Raw genomic sequence first — 22,791 nt, 5'->3', positions numbered from 1 at the left:
GCCAAGGTCTGGGTACCCTGCGAAGTCACAGAGGTGGGGGGGTTTCGGGGTTGCAGGCCTATGGCATTCATCAGGCCCATGTCCCTGTCTGTCCTCCATGTGGCTCTGCTGGTTCTGAAAAGAGAGAAAAACAAATAAGACCAGGAGCATTGGAGGCAACGTGCCCCAGCAAGACTGAAGCATCCACCTGAGCCTCTTCTTGCCTCCACTCCAACCAGGCACCTGCTAGCCACTATGCAGATGGGGCTGGAGGGAACTGTAACCTGCACTTACTTACACACTCAGAGACACCCCTCTTCAGCCTCAGCTGGCTGGTCTCTTGAGTTTTAAGCCAACAGAGTCTTATAGTCCACTCACCCTTCCACAGAAGCAGTGTGTCTGACAGACATAGACAGATGATCCTGCAGCATCACTAAGCCTACAGAACAACTCACACACAACCTCCCTCTGCACATTGGCAGGGCGGTTTTAACTCCCACAGACGCAGCCTGTATCCCTTCCCTCCTCTGGACCTTCTAGTTTGTCAGCATCACACATGAATGCACTCCAGCAGGCATTTCTGCCCGTTCCAGTCAGACAAGAGAAATTCTCTGTTCTCAAAAGCAAACAACAGGAACCACCTCAAGGCTCATTAGCTTCTCAGAATCAAACAGTTGAAGTGCATGACGCTATAAGAGCTGAATCTTGACAATGCTTGGATGCTCCTTCCAAAACTGACCTCTGGCTGTAAGTGCTGGGAATGGTAAAGAGGTTCCATGAAAGATTGTGTCATTCACAACCTTTTTTCATAAGGTTTTGAAACTTGCCACACTTTTCTTGATCTCCCTTTGAGCTAGTTCATTCTTGAGCAGTATTTCTGCCTTCAAGCTGCTCCAAAGCCCATCATGTAAGACTGATATGTGCTGTCAAAAAACGTGAGTAGTGGCAATAGCCATTCAACATGGCAGAGTAAAGAATCTCTACTGCTTATTTTTCACTCTCAGTCAGACCAAGGCTGTAGGACAGCACAAACATTGCCCTGTACACCAGCTTGTAACCTCCTTGGGATCCTGGCGCTCACAATTCAGAAACAAGACTGTCACCCTCTTGCTGAGAACAGCGGGCTTACAGAGCAGTACTCGTCACTGGGGCAAGACGCAAGGGAATACAGCATCACCCTTGTATTTAGAGTAACTAATGAGTGCATTACCAGACAGACTGGATGAAGCAGCCAATAGGCCTGTCAAGGGATTTAGGCTTATTTTTAGAGTTTATTGCTTAGAAAAAACTATCCCATGACCAGAAACTAAAGGGATGAAAAATCAGTCACCAAGACCATCCAATGGATTTGCACGCATCTCTATGAAACCCCCCATTCTTCAGTTATCCTCCAAAGGCCATTTACTTTGCATGGTGTTTTTGATGCATCAAACCCCATGTGTTCCTTCCACAGCTTGCTCATGGATGTTGCTGAGGCTGTGGATGACACATGTACTTCACTGTCACTGGCAGCACTTTTGGGCACTGAATGTCACTTGCTGGAAACAGGCCAGGTGACCCAACTAGGCAGTGTCAAAGAGGGGGAAAAAACTGTATATTTAAAGCTGCCAGTGCTAAGGGAACAAAGAAGAAGTGGTGCTGTGAGATGCAACAAAAAGCAGCAGAAAGGATTGGTTCTCTCTAACCCACACCCAGAAAACTCACCCAGGCCGCTCAGTGCTCCTGCTGCTGGAATGCACAGCGAAGACATTCTCATTCAGCTGGTCCCAGTGGTACTCAACTCCAGAGTTTAAGGCCCTTGAAATACCAAAGAAGGAAAAAATATTAGCATGACAGGGCACTATTCCAGCCAGCACACATTACGTCCCCACAACATGAAGCACAGTGTTGATTCCTGCCCTACAGAAACTGCAGATCTAGTTCAGTTCATGTTTTTGTTAAAAGGGCTCACCACCATAAACAGCCTTGCAAACATGGAGCACTGTATTACCCAGATTGCTCTGGAATATTCCATTCATTTCAATTCAATATTAGCACTGAGGCACAGCAACAGGAGCAGAGAGATTTTCAGGAAATGAAGACATACAACTGTGTGCATAAAATCAGGTTACCCTAACTCCAAGTGACTAAACAAAGAATTGGAATGGGAAGGCCAATTCTCCCCGTGGTGCCTGCCAGCATTTCCTGCACTAGGTAATACTAAGTAAAACACTGCTCTTATTCGACATTTAGTTTCCTCGCAAATGGTTTTTATTCTACCTATAAATAAATCTCTATACAGCCCTCTCACTGACAGCCACTGTGGAGCAAGGACAGATGTAGAGAATATTTTAATAAGTTTCCACAAAAGAGTTTGTACTGGATCAACTATGTGTCTGAGAAGTCCAAAACATGAATTTTGCAGATAATGCTAAGTTTAACAGAACAGCCAATGCTCTGGCAACCTTTCACAGTGCATTTCCCCAAAAGATGTGCAAAGGCAGGGCTGGCTAATCGCTTTACAGGAACAGGCGAAGTTAACAATGTAAGGCTAATCATCACATCATTGCTGAAGACTACAGACAATCACAGAAACTAAACCACCATAACACTGTAAGTGCGTCTCCCACTATTTCTAAGGCCCAACAGCTCTTAGATTGGGAAAGGGTAAGAATTAATCCAGCTTACTCTGTGCCATACAGAAATGTCAGAGGAGAGGCACACACTGTGCAGTCCAAGGCGGTATGGAAATCTCCCACCTACTGCTGTGTCCCACCTCCAGAAGCACTATGGGCTGTATTACCATGGGACAGACTTTCTGTACAGTGTTTTGCCGTGCCGTGCTGACATACCAGCTCCCCGCGAGCTGACCTGGGGATTTCAAAATGGTGCTGTGTACCACCACATGGCCGCTGGAGTGCAGACACCTGAGGGTGCTAGGGGGAGAGTTAACAGTGCTGTGCAGCAGTCACCACAAGGCGAGTAAAGCAAACAAAAAAAGAAGTTCCTCTGCAGACAGAAGGGAATTGTGTCTGAAGACCTGGACTTGCATCATGCTGCAGGTAGTCTCAGAGCATGAACTAAGGGCAGTCCCATAATCTGAAGGAAGGCTTCAGGGCAAGTAGTTGGTAGCCGGTTATGGCTCGGGCACAAACATGGTGTTTTATGTACATCAAAAGTTGTTGTCCCTGTAATGAGATGCCTCAGCAGAACTGGCAAGGACGCCAGCTTAGAGCTGTGTGTGCTGAAGGCCTGAGGCTAGGCTATTGGGGTGACAGCACCCCAGGTCAGGACCAAGGGTGAAAGCTGGAGAAAATTAGGTCAACAAAACCATGCATGGAGTCTGCAGAAGTAATCAGTCACTTTTTTTTTTTTTTTTTTTTCTTCTGTGCTGAGCTAGCCTTGCGCTGCATTATACCCCCAAAAGCAGCTGCCAGGGTGATGCTGATTTACAAAGGCTTCAGAGTTTATTGACAGATGGTAACCTGTCACTAAAACCACGCCAGTCCCTCTGGCTGCTCCATCCCCTGCCTAATATACTAAGGCTTTGCTGTTACACTTTTCTGTCTGCAAAGTAGCACGATCCCTAGGCAAGCAAGACTTTCTGACGTGGTAGTCAAAATTTCCATAAAAAGTCTAGTTTGCTTGGTATCTGCAGCTATTACACAACAGAGTTAAACTGACCCATGCTCTTCTCCCTCTCTTTCCACGCTTCTTCATGCCTTCCAAATTACAGGCATGGTCCCCACAGCCACCTACACAACTGGTATTCCAGTCTCTCTGCAGGGCCAAAGAAGTGGCTCAGAATAAACAGCAGGCACTCCCTACTGCAGCAGCAAGCATCCTCACTGCTGCCTTTCAGCAGACTCTTCCCTTGACCAGCTAACAAACTTACCCTCGCCCAGCTCTGCCTCTTGCAAAAGATTTCAAGTGATAAAGCCCTCGGCACAATCTTTGTTCTCTTTTGTCTGCACCTGCATCTCTCTGTCCTGGAACCCACATCTGCCTCTCCACAGCCCTAAGACCAATATCCAGCTTGCTCCCCATTAGGTCTTCCAGCCTTTGGATGATTGATTGAGGCTACAGAAGAGATGATTCAGACTGCATCAAGGTACAGTGAGGAAAGCAAATATGTGAACTTAACAGAGAGAAATGTCTGAGCACTATCTTTTATAAGAAGATCATGACTTCTCTTCTTAATAAGCAAAGATTTCATCAAAGAAATGCTGCTATTTGTATGGGTTAAGTGCCAGTTTTAAGACCATGCCCGCATTAGAAACTTGATCACATAATCACATCTTAAACCAACTTAAGTACACAACAAGATGTATGTGACAACCACAATTACCTTGGTTTAAATCAGATTTTCAATTAAGCTTAAAGATTTGCACTGGTTTAACCACACCTATTTAGAACAGTGCAATCTCCTTTTTCAGAAAGCCTAAAGGTTTTTTAACTCCCATTGCAAAATACTGCTCAAATTTTGTAAATTAGCAAGCCTTTCAGAGTACGTTTCCCAGGAGATTTGCAAATCAAGGCCTGACTATTCATTTCATAGAAGCAGAGCTTACATTGGAGAAATGAATATTTTTCAGGTAATGTAAGCATTTAACTTTTGCTCCATCAAACTCTAGACGTGGAAATGCTGGGAGCACTTTACATTTTCCAAGGCATAAGGTAGAAGCTCTGTGTAGCATGGAGCATGTTGCTACTTGGATGTGGATGCAGTAAGGAGGACATTTGTTGCCCAGGGCTTCAGGGTGAAAAATTGCAATTCTCCACACTGCGTCAGTCATGGACAGTGAAGTCCACTTAGTGCAGTTCTTATTTTTTTTCCTTTTTATGGCTGTCACTAAGCTCTCTAAGCCCTCCCTGGAAATTTCCATTAGCTTTGTTAAATGCAGAGCTGCTCGCAGCCTGGCTTTCTCAGCAGGGATCTGTTCTGAGATGGACTTTTCCTTCACGCCTGTGTCCAGCTCCCATTATTAGTGAGCTTGGAGAGGATGAAGGGCACAGACTTGCATGCTTTGCTGAAAGTCGAATAAGGGTTCAGAGAGGAACCTGCTAAGTACCAAGAGCCAACAACTTAGACAGCATAGCCTCTCCCTCTGCATGGAGGTATTACCTACACAGCTCAGGTATGTCCCCCTGAAGAAACTCAGACCAAGCTCTAGGAATTAATGACAAAATTAGTCATACGTGACAAGAAAGCCGAACTGTGATTTACTGATTGGCATTGGCGTAATCAGTATTTGAAAAGTAGAACGACAAAGCACAGGTCAGCACAAACTGACTTAAGATATCTGGGTAACCACCCAGCTGGCATATCCAAAATTGGGAGTTGAAGAGGAGGAGGAAGGATTAGGACATAAGTTCCCCAACCATACCGTAAACAATACAGCTCAGGAGCAAGATGACAAGACAAAACCCCATAATTTGCAAGTAGGATATGCATGTCCAGGAAGGCATAAACAGCACTTACTGTCTTTTCACTTAAACCATCCCCAGTACTGAAGCAGGTGGTAGCAATGGGCAAATGCACTGCCCTCCTCCTTCAAATCCTGCCACGGGGAAAGGCCCAACAGTGGAATACTTGTCTGCTACAGCACTGATCTGAATTTTGATTAAGACATTGCTGCCTGCTATCCCATCTAAAAATATCAGCACAACCCCATTACTAGAATGAAGATTGTGGCAAGCCCAACATGGAGAAGACTAGGTGCAAAGTGACACCATGCAGCATGCAGCTAGGTGAATATCTGATTTTCATGCTGCCAAGGTTCACTTTCTCCACAGAAGAAATTACTCCTGAAAGCTCATTTCTCAAATACACTGTCCATTCAAGATCACTAAGAGCAAGCATACAAAACCAGGTTAGTTTACAAAGGATTTGAATTCCCCAAGATGGGCTTTCTTCCCTTTGTGGAAACTCATCATTCTTAAACCATTCAAACTGTATAAAGGAAATACAGAGTGAGCTGTAGAGAGCAAGGTGACACTATGCTAAGGAACAGGAATCCATCGTCCTGGTTTGGGAAGGAAGGAGCAGCATACAGTATCTCACGCAATGCAATGCTTGGCCAGATTCCAGATGCATCCTTGTCAGCAGCTCATTATCTCTTCTGCCGGGGTGTGATGATCAGCACAGCAAGCCCATCCCTGGCTCCCATGATTAGCTAGGCAACGGTATTGTCAGTACAAGGCAAAGTTTGGCACTCCCTGCAGCTGCCTGGATAGGAAAACAATCATTTCTAACACCCTACTTCATAAATATTTAGGTTTCTATGCAGGCAATGAACCACGTGCAGAGACAAATCCAAGAGAAAATTGGCTGCAGTGCAAACTGTATGGAACCAGCAAACGGGATTCCTGGAGTAGCTCTCCTGGGCAGTCTCCTTTGACCAAGGAAGAGGTAGCAGCCTCACCGGCACCGGCCTATTTCAGAGCACACCCTTGGAGTACAGCCCATGTATGACTAGTGAGGGGAAGAGCATAAGACCAAGTATAGGAATTCTGAACACGGTAAGTTGTACAGAACACAAGATCTGCAGTTTACAATTAAAAACCACACAGACATTTAAGTGATGTATGAAATTATCCTATTCATCACATTCAGAGGAACGATGGAAAGATCACCCCTTCTCCACAACTAGCAGCAGGTGCATTTTTACTCCCTATACTGATACAACCCACTAATTTTCCAGAATCCTGCAAGCTTCGCCCACCTGGAAACCAGCAACCATGCAGAAACACATCCTGACACCTACTTGAATTGCTAAAGGTGCTGCAGAAGCAGGACAGCAAGCAGCTTGGTGCAGCTGGTAGCCATGTGCCTGCTTCAGGGAGGATGCCAACTCAACTCAGAACACTATGCAAGATGACTGGCCCAGTTTATTTAATTGTGCAGTTGTGCCAGCTAGGTTAAATACTGGGATTCTTGACGAGGCTCTATTCAAACTCACACCATTTAAATGAGGTCAGCCTTATAAATACAGAGGCAACAGTAGCTAATAACACTTTTCTTTCTCAACAGTGTGAACATGCACGAGTTTGTTCTGCCCACCACTGGGCAACTAAAGCTGGATACAATCCATGCTCTTGCGGCCAGCGGATAAGATTTAGATAGAAGGCACACCTCTAACAGTCATCTTCCTTGGACAAAAATATGCTATCGCAGCTAAGAGAGTCATCAGTCAGCTAAGCTGTTAGATACCTCAAGGGGGGAGAGAGAGAAGAGATATTAACACAGTAGAAAGAACCCAAACAGAATGGTTTCTTCTGATCCAGTGAAAACCCAAGTGACTGCTGGGAGTCAGCATTTGTAACCTACCTCCAGTTTGCATGTAGCAGATGAGCAGACTCATAAAATGAGTTGAATTGGAGGACATACCGACAGAAAGCATAAGAGGAATTTGTCTTACATTCCAAGGGAGAACATCTTAAGAATCAGGTCAGTCTTCCAACACATTCAACAGGAGTGATGAATAGAAATTAAGCACCAAGACAATGGAAGAGCAGAAGGGGAGAGTTTTCTGTGAAAGTCTGGTTGTTCGATTATCTTGGGAGCCAAGTACAAATACTGAGGTTAGGAGCGCTGCCCTTTAGGGACACGAAGGTACACAGTGAAACCTGTGTTGAGAATAAGGACAAGAAAAGTCCCTCACAGACAGCCTTCATCTATCTATCTATCAATTCTCCTACCAAAAAGCCACAACAGTTTTTTAAAGCAGCTTCTCCCAGGGCTTTTTCACACCCCTCTCAGCATGACATAGAAGTTGTTTGTAACTTGCACCTGAGAGAACAAGGGGAACCTTCTTAGTCCCAAACACATCTCCTGCGCTACTGATGATATAACTAGACATCAGCTACTTCCACATTTAGAAGCGAGATATCCCAGTATGGAGTGGGCATCATTAAATGCAAAATATTTGAGCTAATACACTACTGTAAGCAGATGGACAACACGCTCATGCAAGGAAAACCCAGAGTTAAGATTTGCTCCTACAACACTCATAAGGTTTTCATATATCATACAGCGCACTACACAGTAGTTTTAGTGCTATTAAAAAAAAACGCATGTTTATTTTACGTGAATGAGAACATGCCACCCAGGCCAAATCGCCTGGAATAAACAAGGCAGAAATAGACCAAATAAGAATTTCCTGAATTTTCACTGATTTTCTTCGCACTCAAAATCTTGCCATTATTCCATGGCATCCTTCACTTATTTGGCTGCAACCACGCCAAGCAGCACGAAGGGATCTTCTGCAAGGTAAATAACAGATTCCAGAATGCAGAGCTTTTAAGTTCCTTAAATAAGGACAATTTAGCTTGGTATCACCTTAAACCAAGCTCTAAAGATGGATAACTTGCTTAAAGTCCTCTGAAAAACCTAAAGGCTTGTTAATTGCTTAAAGCGATTACAGGCAGACTACACTCCAAATAAGCTTTGAACCCGCAGAATATCTTAAGCTGTTTATGATCTATCAGCTCTTCCAGTGGCTTAGACAATTTAGGATGTTAGGAGTCTTTCGGGGAGCACAAATTGCTTAAGCCTTCTAAGGCCTTAAACGTCTGAAACTGCTACAAGTCTCAAGAGCCAAAGTCACTCTTTAGTCATCTTTGAACTTTCGCTAGCATTTTAGCAGAAACTAATATTTACATTGATTCAAAGGCGACTTCGAAGTAGGCTTGTTTTGTAAATCTTATGCCAACAAACTAAACCAGGCAAATGCATTTAGAATGGGAGAAATCAACTTCAAAATAAACGTTTAAAATTAGCAAGCATAGCAAATGCTTTTTTTTTTTTTTTTAATAGAACACTGAGATGTGCACACACAAAGCTGCCAAGCTCCAGAACCAAGATCTTGGCATGGTCTAATCTCAATGAGATCCACAGGGCAAGCCAAGTTTTATATTTTTAATCTTCAGTAGCTTTGAAATTAGCCAACTAAAAAGTGTTCTGTTTAGCACACAGGAGAAACCTGCTCAAAAGAAAAGCAGGGGAAGGCAGGGGGGGAATCAACAAAATACCCAAATCCACAATTATTACTCCAGTCACTCACAGTTTGTAGACGCTGAGGTGAGACCATTTACAAAACCAGATAACTGGAGGATTTAAAAAAGGGAAAGAAAATGAAGAAAAGAGTTGGCTGTTTTATTTGCTATCTGGACTCACTACAGTCCTGCTAGAAAACGCAGACATAAGGGACAACAAATAAAACTCCACAAATAAACTGGATCAAAGACCGGAACATTAAAGATGATCTTATTGGAAAGTCAAGGGACTAAACAACTGAACAAGGAAGGTCTAGTGTAGACCTGCGGAAAAAAGAAAGGTTATAAGAATGCAGGATGGACTGGTGCTGCCAAAGGGGGGAAAGACATTCTAAAAATAAACACGAGGAAAATGGTACTAAAATGAAAAAAGGTCTATTCATCAGTGAGGCTAAGGACAAAAATCAATGATGACTCAAAGTGGACGAGATACTGAATTTTCTCTCTGAAGTCTCCACTTAAAAAATATCCAAGGGTACTTATGTAATTAGGGAGTAAGAAAAGAAGCCAGACATAGCAGCTAGTTGCAGTCACTAAGAAAATAAAATAAAATAAAAAATTAAGAAGTTAAGAAGTTAACTTTTTTGAGCCATTCACCCTGATTTTTAATACATTACAAAAAACTGAGGAAGTGACAAAAGGCCAAAAAAGCCAACTTAGCAGCATTCTTCAAAAAGAAAGGCATACTTAAATTGACAATTAGTCTCTCCTAAGTGTAACTTTTATCCTTAAAGACAGTAATATAACAAAGAGAAAAAAGAAGATATGTGAAAACAATGAAAGAGTGAGCCACATGCAGTAGGCAGCAAGTCAAATAATTGCTTGCATGAAATTTAATTGCTTTTGTAGATCGAATTAGAAGAAGGTAAAGGAATAAAAACCAGCTGGTGTGATCTGAATAAATATAAGTGAAGCATTTGGTAACTGTTCTTAGAGTACATGGCCATGCTCTTAGAAAGATTGCTACCCAATCTGAGAACCAGCAAGGACCTGCAGAAGCCCAGTGACATAACACACAAAATGGTAAGTACCAGGTTAAGCTTTAACACTGAGCTCGGTACCAAGTTCCCTTTCTCATGGTGGAAAATAAGTGTCACTGACTGGTCAATGCTTCAGCATATCTCGAAGAACTGGGTAAGGGAAATGAACTTGCTAATTACTGAAGACTAAAAGCAGCTCTCAAAATTTATCTCTAGGATTCACAGACATATTAAATGGAATTTTTATGAGGGCATCTTCCACCTAATGCCATCATTCATCCTGGATATCAAATTCACATACAGAAACGGAAGTAGAAATAGAATAAAAAACAATTATCAGAATGGAGATCCTGTTTCAAGCCTCCATATTACCACTCTACTTCTCTTGCATCTGCAATGACTGAGCCTCTTGGCACTCAGGATACCAAGGCTTCCCTGCACAATTTTTAAATAATTCATTTCATTTTTTTCTTAACTGCGTGAACAACAAAATCCAAATATAAGCTTTCAGGATACATCTTTAGTGCAAAATTGGCCACCTTCCCCCCTTCTCAGTCCTTTTATCAATCAAAATAACCTTTTACCCTCATTTAGAAAATTCTATGTATCTTGTGGTTAACGGGCAGCAAAAGTCCAGTACATGCATTCGCTTACTCAGACATGCTCAAAGGCCACTCTGCAGATGCTGCCTTTCAAAAGGCCACTTGCAGGGAGGACTCAGACATAACCAGTATCTCTGGCCGCCCCAGTTAACAGTTGTGAAAACACTCCCTGCTCAGGGTTGCTAACATCCCTCCGTTACACAGGAAGGAAGACAGCTCCTCCTTCTGTCTGTTTACTCCATCCTCCAGAAGCTACTCTTAAAAGGCAAACAATGCAGCAGGGCTTTTGCTGCTGGGGGGCATCATTGCTAGAGGCTGAAGAGCCTGACGAAAGGAGCCAGCCAGCAGAGAGACATGACGCGCCAGGCATGGATAGATCACCATCTCTTTACCAGCGCTGCTAACTAGATGCAGACATGTTGTCCCCATTACTAGATGAGAGGATATGCAATTCTCGGAGGAAAAAAGAAAAGTAAAAATGAATTGGCATGGACAGACAATTGCAATGATCCTCTGCAAAGCATAGGAATTTATCATGAAGGGAATTTTCCTAGAATAATTTCACATTAGAGGCAGATCTCACCACAAAGAATTAAAATATGCACACTGCATAGCACTGAATCAATTTGAGACTCTCCACACCTACTTCCCAATGAGAGAATTCCAAGGGATGCTGCCTCTGAACCAGATACATCTTCAGGGGGTATTTTAATTCCATTACCAGAGGCTCTGTCTGCTGAAGAAATCCTTCCTCTCTTGTGGATGCCTGCATTACATAGCTAGCCCTAGACAAGGTAGTTTTGAGTGCTTGGTTTTGAAACAGTTTTCTTAGAGCACTGAGTTTTTTGGATTAGTATTTTCAAAAGCATGTGAGCACTCCTTCCAGAACCTGCTCCTGAGCATGGGGGGCACTCAAGATGAAAGGAGGAAGAACTGATATTTGGACCCCCTGCCTTTCTCCCATGGCCGTCCTCCACAAGAGAAGCCAGCAAAGGGCAATAAGCAGCATGCAGTCTGCTCCTCCTCGCTTTCGGTCTCACCTGTTCATGTTCTACAAGACAATTAGAGTTTGAGAAGCCCCACCAGGGGTGTTTCTGAATGGGAAAGTTCTTGTCAGGATTTGACAGGATAGGAAAGGTTATAAGCACTAAAAACCAAATTCCTTTTTAGTTCAATAGAGGTGTTTCTACTGTACAAGACACTGTGGATTTCATTCCATGCTGCAAAAAACCAAAGATTTGGGAACTGAATCAAACCTTGAACTACATGGAGGCAAGAAAGAGGTAAAAAACTTTTAGTGTGCATTAGCACCGGTCACAGTTACAGAGGATGTCAGGCAGCATGTGGTGGGGGAGAAGCAGCCTTGGGGAGGCTAAAAAAGCACCAGCAGCCACACAGGAAAGTCTGTGCAGCAGGACAGCAGAGGGGTGGGGGGAATTCACACTGCTCTCTACCACCTCCTGCGACAGACCTCCAGGCCACAGCAAGTAGTACGTGGTAGTTCACTTCATTTGCTAAGTGGAGTACAGTACCTCAAGTGGTGTGCCTAAAGGGATTCCTGTTTTCATGTGGCATGGCTCTCCCAATGAACATCAGTGTAATGGATTTAGTGTCTTGATTTAGCTCAGTGGTGTCCACCCTTTAAAACATGGCAGCCTCAGAGCCTTTCAACACTGCAATTCTGGACTGAAAACAAACTCATCTTACATCCAAAAAGCACAGACTACCATGTGGTAACAGGAAGCCATGTGCAAGCAGGTAGCAGATTTGTGATCTAATATGCATGCAAGTCTATCAGTTGGCAACCATCTATACACTGAACCATGACAAGAGTGAACTACAGGACCCTCAAAAAAGGAACAGGCTGTCACAACCTCATACAGACTGCAGCCTGTTTCCAATCCACATCTGAGGGATGAAGCTCTCTTATCAGCAGGACTCGCCTGTGAACCACAGACCTGACTACCCTTGCTCCAGACTAGCATCACTGCAATTGGTTAAAAAGCAACAAGACAAGCATGAAGCATCCCTGAAGACACTACACTCCTATGACCTACTCAATTCCATTCATTACCCTATGCATCTTCAAGACTTGCAGATGCCTTTCTTCATATCAGCTGCCTGCGCTTAGTGCTCTGTCCCCCAGTGGTCACTTCCATGAGCCTTCTGCAGTGACTCCTCCCCTTACACGGTGGCTGATGATTTTTTCGAACAAAAATGAAAGATCAGACTGTGAAAAGTAAATTGCTTGTCCCGTTGGTCACTTGCAGAGGAAGTTGTTTCTAAAAGCTGCGTTTCTATCCCACAGGAACCCAGTCTCCTGGGTTCTTTAACACAGACCAGTCCTCAAAAGGACAGTAATTCAGTAGAAAAAGTAGAAAAAGTTTTAAACAGGTCATAGAGACTTGCTCTAAGATGGATAATTTATTTGCAAGCAAGTGAAACCAGAAGCTAAACAAGCAAAAGAAAAGAACATATGAAGGACAAGCAAACACTGCTGAACACCAGCTCCACCACCTTTACTATTCATTATCCCTACTTGGAATAGTATTTATTCACCGACAATTGGGATCTCTAGGTTTTCAATACAAGTCTGTATCTAGGACTGCATGTTCAAACTAACATATCTGAAAACAACGTAAGTTGGTTGGCCTTTGAGTGTTTGGGAAAGGAGGAACTTTCCTGACATGACATTAAAAGTTTCTTCCAATTTAATCACATAAAAAGCAGAGCAAACAAACTGATGCTTTTCAGTAGCACAGTTTAGTGAGCTGAGTGTCACCCTGAAATCTAAGGAAGCGGGTACACAATGTCCTTTCTTTCCTTTACTCACCAGAATGCAACCCTCCTAGGGGTTATATCTTTGGCTAATAAGAACATTTATTCTATCCTCATAGCTACTGTACTGGCTCACGAATTACAGTCTCTTACTGGTTTCTTTCAGGCCCATTAGGTGCATTTCCAAGTGTGGATGAACACTGCTGTCACCACCTCACCTCCCCTACAGCACAACAGCTCTGAGAGCCAACTTGTCAACACCTGTTTAGACACGGACCTTGGGTTCAAAATACTGAAAAAGTGCCAGCCTCACCCCCAGTCACAAGTATTCAAGTCATACACCTGCCTCTGCAAGCCAGCCAAGCCACATCTCCAAGCAGCTAAGCCTTTTGCATCCACCCAACCAACGTACAGGCTATCACAGAAATCTGCTGGTTAGCCACATTTCTCTAGTTCGCAGCCACAACCTAGTCATAGTCAATTTACACCTCTTTGTTCTCTAATAAAAAAAAAAAAAACAAATATAAATTTAAATAGTTCTCCTTTCCTGGAGATTTATGGAAGGGTATACAACCCCCTCCTTTTTAGCTCTCCTAAAGACCCCAAGCTGCAGGCTTTCTCAGATAAAAATGCTCCACTGACCCCAGTAGCAGCTCTTCTCAACTATGGTACCAGTTCTGAATACAGACATGCAAATTTTAAACTGTTCCAGCTATGTATCTAGTTTCTTCTGCTGTTAAGCATCTCGTGTCTCATCCTAGAACTAAATTTGTTGTTTTTACAGCCTCATGTATTGATGGCTCAGTCACCTACGATCAACTAAAACCTCGGGTCTTTCTGCTCCTCTGCCATTTTAACCACTGAGCTCCATGTTATTAGTCACTAAGTGCACTTTGTACTATTAAATTTATCTAATTTCTATTGCTCCAGTCACTTTCAAGGCAATCCAGTTCTTGTGCAATACTCTGATCTTTCTCTGCAATGACAAGGCTAATGTCACATCCTCTGCAAATTTATTCAGCTCACCCTTACAAGGTGTTAGTGTAAACAGTATTAATAACCAGCCCCAGAACAGGTTCTTAAAAAAGTCCATCAATGACCTCTTCCGTAACAGAGTCCAGCTCTCAATCATGTTGTATTCTTTTCTTTAGCCAGGCCGTCACCCGCTCTTTACCAGATCTTGTTCTAATCCTAAATCTTTACAAATTAATTAGATTTATTGTAGTTCCAACACGGGAACTGCCTTACCAAAATGCAGAGATATTAGACCTGGAGCAAGTCCTTAGCTGACCCTTTAACTGAAAATAAATACATAAAACTCTCAAGGACAGGTATTCGATCTGCTATACTCTACCTTAGCCAAACCAGAATGCATTTGATTCTGCTTTCCAGGGTTTTAATTTTCCTTTCCTTCAAAACATACCCCATAAATCTGTGTACCGAGCTCACATTATGGATTGCCAACATAACCTGACCTTTCCCATTTGCAAGAAAAACTGCCATCACTGCTACCTCAACTTAGCAATATAGCCCAAAACATTTTATTTTAATTACTGTTTCTTTAGAACTCTGGAAGGACTACTTGCACAGCCTCTCATTATGAGCCCATGGAGCTTCAAGTTATGCCTTTTTTTTGGTCAGTTTGTACTTCCAGTCTACTCATCTCATTTTCCCTAAGCACATGCTTTTCAAATCCTGTATTTGAGGCACAGCTGCTATTCCGACCTGTTTATGTGATCCCTGTAGCACTTGGTTTCAAATGCCTCCATTGTACATGGGAATAAAGACCCAAGGAATTATAACCATCTGAGTAGTTTGCTACTGACCACTTTTCCTTGCCAAATTAGAACAGTGGGGGTGTTTTCAGCAATACAGTGTTTTCTTGATCCCTGCTGTTTGCTAGGCTATCGCCCATACAGTACTCTAGCAACTGCCGAATCCTTTATTTAATATTTCTCTTCCTCTGTATTACTGTGTATGGAAATGACACATATTTTTTATCTTTCTCCCTCACTTCTCAACTTAAAGTAAACAGATATGCCAACCTCAAACCAAGTCTATTAAGCCAAGAACTACTGAAATGGCACCTACATGTCAGGGTTCTTCCTTTCTCTGAGGATCTTCCAAGTAGATCTGGGGCAGACATCACAGCTGCAAGCCACTTCTGCTCTGATACAGCCTCGCTCATTTGTGTGTTCTGAAGTTAGAGCCTCAATGCAAATTATTCAGGTTGGTGAATATCTTACACCTTCATGAAGAGGTTTTTAAGTCACTCTGGCTGTTGTTGGTCTATAAAATAGCCCAGTTGAAAACAGAACATATTGGGTGTTCTGCTCTAGAAAGAACCCACCAGTCCACGCGAGGTCTGCAATAATCACCGGAAGCATCAGTCACTCCACCAGCAGGAAACCTGTTGAAGCATTTCTGCCAAACCACCAATAAATCTCCCACCTCTACAACTACCTTGTTTCATGTCTGTAAACAATAAGTTTATTTTTGTTGGAATTGTGCATGATTGCTGCTGGAAGAGAAGTACGGAGATAGAAGAGTGCCCCAGCAACATGGTGAGCTAAGAAGGTTTCACATAGATGCTGCACAAGGACTGACAGCGCTTCCATAACATACCATGAAAGTGTTCTTGTTATGTCTTTAATTAGTGATGTGCCAAGAAGAGACATGCCACTTAGCTCGGGGCTACTGCAAGCACCAGAATGGATACCTAATGTGGTGTGTGGCAAGACAGGACAGACAGACCAAGCTCAACTCTGCAGCATTCAATCAAAGCATCCACCCTCACAGAGACTTCACATCCCTGGGTTTTTGTCCAAGTTCATCTCATGAGCCATAATCAGTAGACAAGATCTTATCACTTCTCTATACTGAAAATAACTTAGACTATCTAGAGTTTGAGAAGAGAGCCATTATTCCTGAATAATTCTTCTGCTTAGAAAGTACAGCAACTATTCTTGAAGAACGCCACTTATCCTGGAAGAGAGTGATTATAGCTTATTCCATAATAATATCTTGTAGAACTTTATGTATAAATAAGGCCTTGATGAAAGATTATGTTCAAGAGAACAAGAGGGCTGTTTGAAGAGTGCTAGCATTCTGTGCTACTGAAATTGGTCCAATCTGAATTCCAATCACAGATTTGACTAGAATGCTGTATTGGATTAGTCACTAATACAACTGTATATATTTATTCTGATTTAAGATAGTGGTTCTACACTGACCATATGACTCTCCTCAAGCATCACATGCCTGATCTCATGCACAACAGATGGAATCCACATGCATGTGGTAAGATCACCAGCAGTGCTGCAAGTTTTTAACTGCCAGATTTTTCAGTTACAAGGAACTTCAAAACGTGAAGCATAACCCAAAAGAATACCAAGGTAGTTTAGTACCAGGAAATAACTGAAGTAGAAAAGAAACACTCCTCCAAAAGAAGCACTTGCACAACACAGTGGAGAAAAGGGTCTCAAAGTATGGTGCAGAGACTCCCCAAGAACACTGAAAGCAATACACGTTTCACTGCTCAGATGCTCAGTCATCATCTGTGTCACACAACATCTAAATTAGCTTGTGTTTAATTGCAAGTTTACAAAGGGACAGTTACACCCTTCATGGCACTATATAAATAAGAGCTAAAGTTTACACATCACATCATTGGGCTTTCAAATGAGGACTAAAACAATTAACTGGCTTGCTCATAATCACGACAAAGTCTTGGCAGTTCATAGAATCTCATGCTTGAATACTGTAACAAGTATTTGATAAGTCTAGGTCAGCAGCTTTCAACCTGGTTGGTGGACTCCAAGGGGTCCATGAATGCTGAGGAAAGCAAGCATATCAGCAACAGCTGAAATTTGCTGTTCTCATTGGAAAGTTTTAGAAATCCATAAATTCCAGAGAGACTGAAAGACACTGCACTAGACATATGTGAAACAAAGGATCCAGAAAGCCTAGAAAGACATGGGAAATAAAATGAACTAATGAGATGCACTTCAAACAGCCTCAGAAGTTTATAATCAGCAAATCAAGCATTGACTGTAAGAGACTTGAGTAAACACTGTGGCAGCCCAAACTAGGAGTTGGGCTTTTTAGGTCCCCCAAAGCACAAGGCCCCAGGCAGTGAAAAGCCATCTTATCCCCACTGCCCTAAGAACAGAACAGCCAAAGCAGTTATAACTCCATGTAAAGCAATTACTTACTCTGGTCGGCAAATCACCAGGTCCCCTTTGTTGGTGCCATATGCCAATCCCAGGCCTGGCTCAGGCAGCCAGCGAGCAGAGTTTATGCTGACGTGTCTTCTCTGGTCTGCTGGCATTGGGTACAGAACGTTGAAAACTCTCTGAAACAATAACAGGAGGTTACTTGACAGGACAATACAAGGCAGGCGAGCCAAGGAGGCTCAAACAAATGTTCAATCTCCCTGCAGCAGCGCAGCTGGCCAAGGAGACATGCAACTTTACAGAAACCACTAATCCAGCAGTGAGAGTAAGCAGCTGCTAGAAATGCACATACATGTGCCCCTAAGTGTTTAATAGACTGACTGGCACACAGCTGCAGAGCAGAAGAAATTCTGACCCCAGGAAAATCTGCATGTCACCCAGGGGGCTGCACAGTCCTTCTATTCAAACTAAAGTGATGGGGACAAGCGGTACAGTCATTAGAAAGCAGGACAACTGGGTCTCTTCTGACCTCCACCTCTCAACTCACTAGGGTAGAACAGGAAACTGGCAAGGACATGGGCTTTCAGCATCAAAAGTTTATTGTTTCTATTAAGCAAACTAAACTTTATGCAAAAGTAATACACAATTCTTTCCTTTTTTAAACATTTAAACAGCCTCCTGAAAAATGTTTCAGAGTTTGACCAACCCCCACACCAACAGTGCACAAAGGAAAATCAAAATCCAGAGAATCTGAGAAAAACACAAGTAACAAATCCCTCAGTTCAGGTCGCCTTCCAACACCATCCATTTTTGCTGTAGTAAGGTAGGAAGCTGAAGAGCTGCTAAGACTGCAGGCAGGTAGCACGGCTGCAAGCCAGCGTCTCCCAAATGCTTCATTAATTCAGGTGAATGAAAACCCTGTGCACATGAAGGACCAAGAGCAAGCTCTGCTTCCTGGTCTGCACTAACTTGGTTTCTGAAGCGTATGAGCTTGAAAAGCAAGAACGATGAAGCGGAACAGATTATATCTATGCAGATACATTCCTTCTACTCCACGAAGCTCATGTCTTTTTTTACAGCACAATGGTCTCCTGCACCCTGCCATCCAGCAACCAGAACTGGGTATACTTACAACACTGCATTTCACTATAAAATTACACGTGTAGATCATAAAAACAAAGGCATTGGAAGCAGAAAGAGGGGTAATGAGCTGGTTTGACTACCAGGAATAGACAGGGACAAGCTGCTTCAGTGGACTGGGCAATCAGAGCATGTTCCATCACAGCTTCATAAGGGTAGGACTGACAACTGCATTTAGAATTCCAAATCATTAACAGAATTTCTGCAGAAATTTACCTAGGATTTCAACCTGTAATCACTGCAGGTAACACATACTTTGAATCTAGATTTTCAGTGGGATAAGTCCCAGGTGAAGGGTATGTTTTCGTTAGATTTTCTGGCGGGCAACCATCTATCCATCACAAAACCTTTCTTCCAGACTCCTCAGAAAAGAGGGTGGTGCTGGACCAGGAAGCAGGGAAGGGAATGAGGATGTGCTGGAACAACAACATAAAGGTAGATGGGAATGTAGATCAACCACTACTGCACTGCTGAAGTGGCCTGAAGTAATAACTGGAATTCATTAAGGTGGGTCTCATCAGCTAGCATTAAAAAAAAATGGGGCTCAGGATGACAGCTTATGTACCTGTTTTTCTCTGTAGCTCTACTGCCCACCCCACATCTTGTCTGGTTGACAATTTAACTTGAGAAGTCTGAGACAGAGACTACTTAACTGTATGCCCTCCAATAGCTAGTACCCAGAACCTTCATCTTGACCATTGTAATGCAAACAAAGTAAGCCAGAGCAAAACACTATAGCTACATTATTTCCCGTCTTCAGTAACACATTTAACCTCTCCTCTGAGGAGGCCACATTAGAGTAGAACACATCCTTAAGGATTTCTCTATATGACAGAAGCTGGTCACTCTTTGCCCTGGCTATCATTCAGCCGTTAGTGTATTCAGAGAAGCTCGGTGTCTGGATGGAAGGAACAGGCCCTTAGGGATTTATCTAGCTCTTACCCATCTCTGAGAAAAAGAAGGGAGGGGGGGGAAATCAGATGTACAATGGTAACACCTGTTACCATGGAGATTATTGTGCACTCTGAGATGGGGAGACTGGATCTGGAGGAGGAAGAGGAAGAAGCGGAAAGGGAGGGGTCCGCCAGAGCTGGGAGCATAAACTCATAAAATAAGCATTCCAAATCTCTCAAGAACTGCAAGGGGTTTCCATCATATCCTCCTTCTTTGGCAAGTCAGAAACAAACAGTTTCTCTTTTCCTGAAAAGGGCTTTGCAAGGTTATCACAGCTAGTGAAGCTGCCTTCCTGGGCTAGCCACAAGCTCTCCTCCACTGGCAGGTCAGTTTGGGCAGCCCTTCTCCCACAGGCTCCACAACCAGCCTTGTTAAGGGGAAAGACTTGCTAGCTACAGCTCAGCGTCCAGGTGCTTTGCAGTAAATAGCACCCCATGGAAAGTGCTGCCAAGGACACGGGTCTGGTTCTGACAATCTGCAAAAATGTTGGCTGAGGGCAGAATCTCAAAGACAAGATGGCTTAAAAATTCTGCATAAGAAGTTGTTTCATCACTCCACTCCATTCACTTCTAAACAGCTTGTCACGCCGAAGAGCTCCCCTCCCCTGCTGCTTCCCACTCCCACGCTAATGGGGCAACGCCATGCAGTGTTAAGGGTGATGACATCCGTGCGTGTGGTAATTAGTACATAAAAAGAGAAAGCAGCTGTACTGGCATAATCACCACTCGCAGCAGTAACCAGAACCCAGCTAATCAATCTGATGCAGTCATACAGATTGGCTGTTGCAATTGCATCCATTAGCAAGACCCCCTACTCTATCCATAGAGTGGAAAAAAAATTAAAAGTTCCTTCAACATCGCCAAGTCCCTCTCTTCGAAGAAGGTCAGAAGCCTGCCAGGAAGCATTATTCTCCATAGATCACAGGTAATTCCTTTTGGATTTCTATTTTTTTTTTTGGTCCTTTTGTTTCCATTGCTAAATCTTATAAAAAGTCACTGAGATATTTCAAGCAAAGTAGACAGCCTGAAAACACACCACTGAATGACCACACCTCTTTGCCAGTGGGATTGTCCGTGCTTTGCAGTTCAGAACTTCTAGGAATAATATAAGTTATTACAGGAATCCTACACTAACATGATTCTCCAGCTCCTAAGTCAAGAGATTGCTGCCAATCCTCAAACACTCTTAAAACTAGCAATATAAATACATAAAGTTGATAATTCATCAGTTCCCTTCCGTTAGGGCTGGTCCACAGACTAGTTGCGGACCACATGTAACAGCCATGTTGATGGCGAATGGTTCAAGAACCAGTTTAGAACCACTGTTGTAAAAGTCCACTAATCTTTAAGGTGCCCACCACACTCTACCACAGCCTCCAGAGTTTATTTTTAATAGGGTGGCATTTTCATTTAAGACAGATATCGTATTGCATCACACTTTATCAGCCCATAATCACTGCTAGCAGTCACAGAAAGCTTCCAGGCTCTTCACCATAACCAACATCAAACTTGCTCTTAGCATCATTCCACTGCTAACTCAATAATACATAGCCACACCATTAGATGTGGCGATTCAGCATTTTGTGAAGTTGGCAGTTGTATTTGTTTCCAGATGCTGTTCTGAAACAGAGTTTTGAATGGTATGTTTCTCTAACTATAAACACTGTGAAGTCTGAGGAGTGGGAGCTTCAGAACATCCCTATGGAAGCTTAAGCCCAAACAGGCAATATAAGTATAGCAAACTGTTCTCTTCTTGGAAAAAAACGTAAACATATAAATCTCATTTCAGTAAATAAGAAAGGTCCTACCCCTTCCCTATAGGACCACACCACCCAGCCTAGATTACATAGAACAGTTGCTTGACCTGTGCTTATGTTTGTAGAAAACACTGTCTCTGGTGATCTCCCCATGGTTCACAGGAGAATCCAGAAGTATCCTGTCATTTCAGGGACTCCATCTCTCCTCTGAGTTCAGGGGATGTCAGCAAGACAAACAGTCTTCCTCTAGAAACACCAAAACTGTCTAGGTAGCTAAGCTTCCACGAAAAGGTGACTCTCATACAAAGCGAAAGCACTAAAGAAACAGCTGGTTGCTTACATTCTACATCCCTGTAACCATGAAGTTCTGTAATTTATGCCTGCACTTCTCTATTTTCAAAGACTGCACTAGAAGCAGCTCCTTATCTCTTTGGTGTGCCTTTTCCATCCTCCCTGAACAGGAGTGGGCACATACATCATCTACTGAACTCCCTAAAGTTCACTTCATTGCTTCACAGCCACTTCTTCAACACTGAATTCAGCAGGGGAGAAGATGGCTCAGAGAAAGCAGGGCTGTAGGGCATGAAGGAAAGAAAAAAATAGGCCCTCGAAGTGTTCAGCAAACAAGCTGCATGTGGAGTCCAAAGGCCACCTCAAGTCCACTGCTGCTGCTCCCCCTCCAACTTCTCAGCACTGGCACATCAGTACCGTAGCACCTGTCATAGCCACTGCTTGAGTATTAAACTCAATATTTACTTATGGCAGAGAGCCAGGAGCGGCTGCATGACAATCAACAGCCTCAAAGAATCTTTCCTGATTATCTCTTCCTCACCGTCAAGCTGCTGTACTTACATGGGAAGAAGGAGGCCCAGGGCACAACACATAAGCACAGAGCTAGACATTAATTTGTACCTGCCCTGGAGGGGTAAGAAAACTTTTTGATAAAAGCCTCTGCTCTGCAAAGCCCTAGTTATTGACTTAAGTGTTTTCCTCTTCCCCTCCTGCTCTATCCCAGGGAAGCTGCTGCTATTTAATAACGTTCTTCAAATTCCACCTTTCCCCTTCATTTCTGTGCCAACATTAGAAAGCTGGACAGGGCCATCGCCAGGATCCTGTCAGTCACCAGGGCAGCAGCAGGCTGCCCCTAGCCTGTGCCACTGCTGCCAGTTGGCGATGGTGCTGCACCCCTTGCCTGATCTGAGCAGCACCATGCCTGGCCAAAGCAGAGGCACCGTGTCTTCTGCGCCACCGTCTCTTTGCTCAAGGCCTTCTCACCTCTAAGGAGAGCACTGGAAGGCAGAGGAGTGCTGAACGCTACATGTTTGGCTGAGTGGGACCTTTCTTCTCCTCTCTGGCACTCAAGAAAGAAAAAACATGTTTTGAAGCTGGAG

The 22,791-nt window shown here is 43.3% G+C and overlaps 1 protein-coding gene across 1 annotated transcript in view; it reads right to left on the bottom strand.

The window, feature by feature from the left end:
* The window catches only part of AMBRA1 (autophagy and beclin 1 regulator 1), a 124,375-nt gene that overhangs the window by 10,064 nt on the left and 91,520 nt on the right, over positions 1–22,791 (bottom strand). Inside the window, 3 exon segments of the mRNA XM_035902903.1 lie at positions 2–114; positions 1,684–1,776; positions 17,590–17,729. Coding sequence (XP_035758796.1) covers positions 2–114; positions 1,684–1,776; positions 17,590–17,729 — 346 coding nt within the window.

The sequence above is a fragment of the Egretta garzetta genome, unplaced genomic scaffold (genome assembly GCF_000687185.1).
Source record: "Egretta garzetta isolate BGI_Z169 unplaced genomic scaffold, ASM68718v1 scaffold329, whole genome shotgun sequence".
NCBI classification, from domain to species: Eukaryota; Metazoa; Chordata; class Aves; order Pelecaniformes; family Ardeidae; genus Egretta; species Egretta garzetta.
The sequence above is the reverse complement of the archived record's forward strand: the minus strand, read 5'-3'. Positions and strand labels throughout refer to the sequence as shown.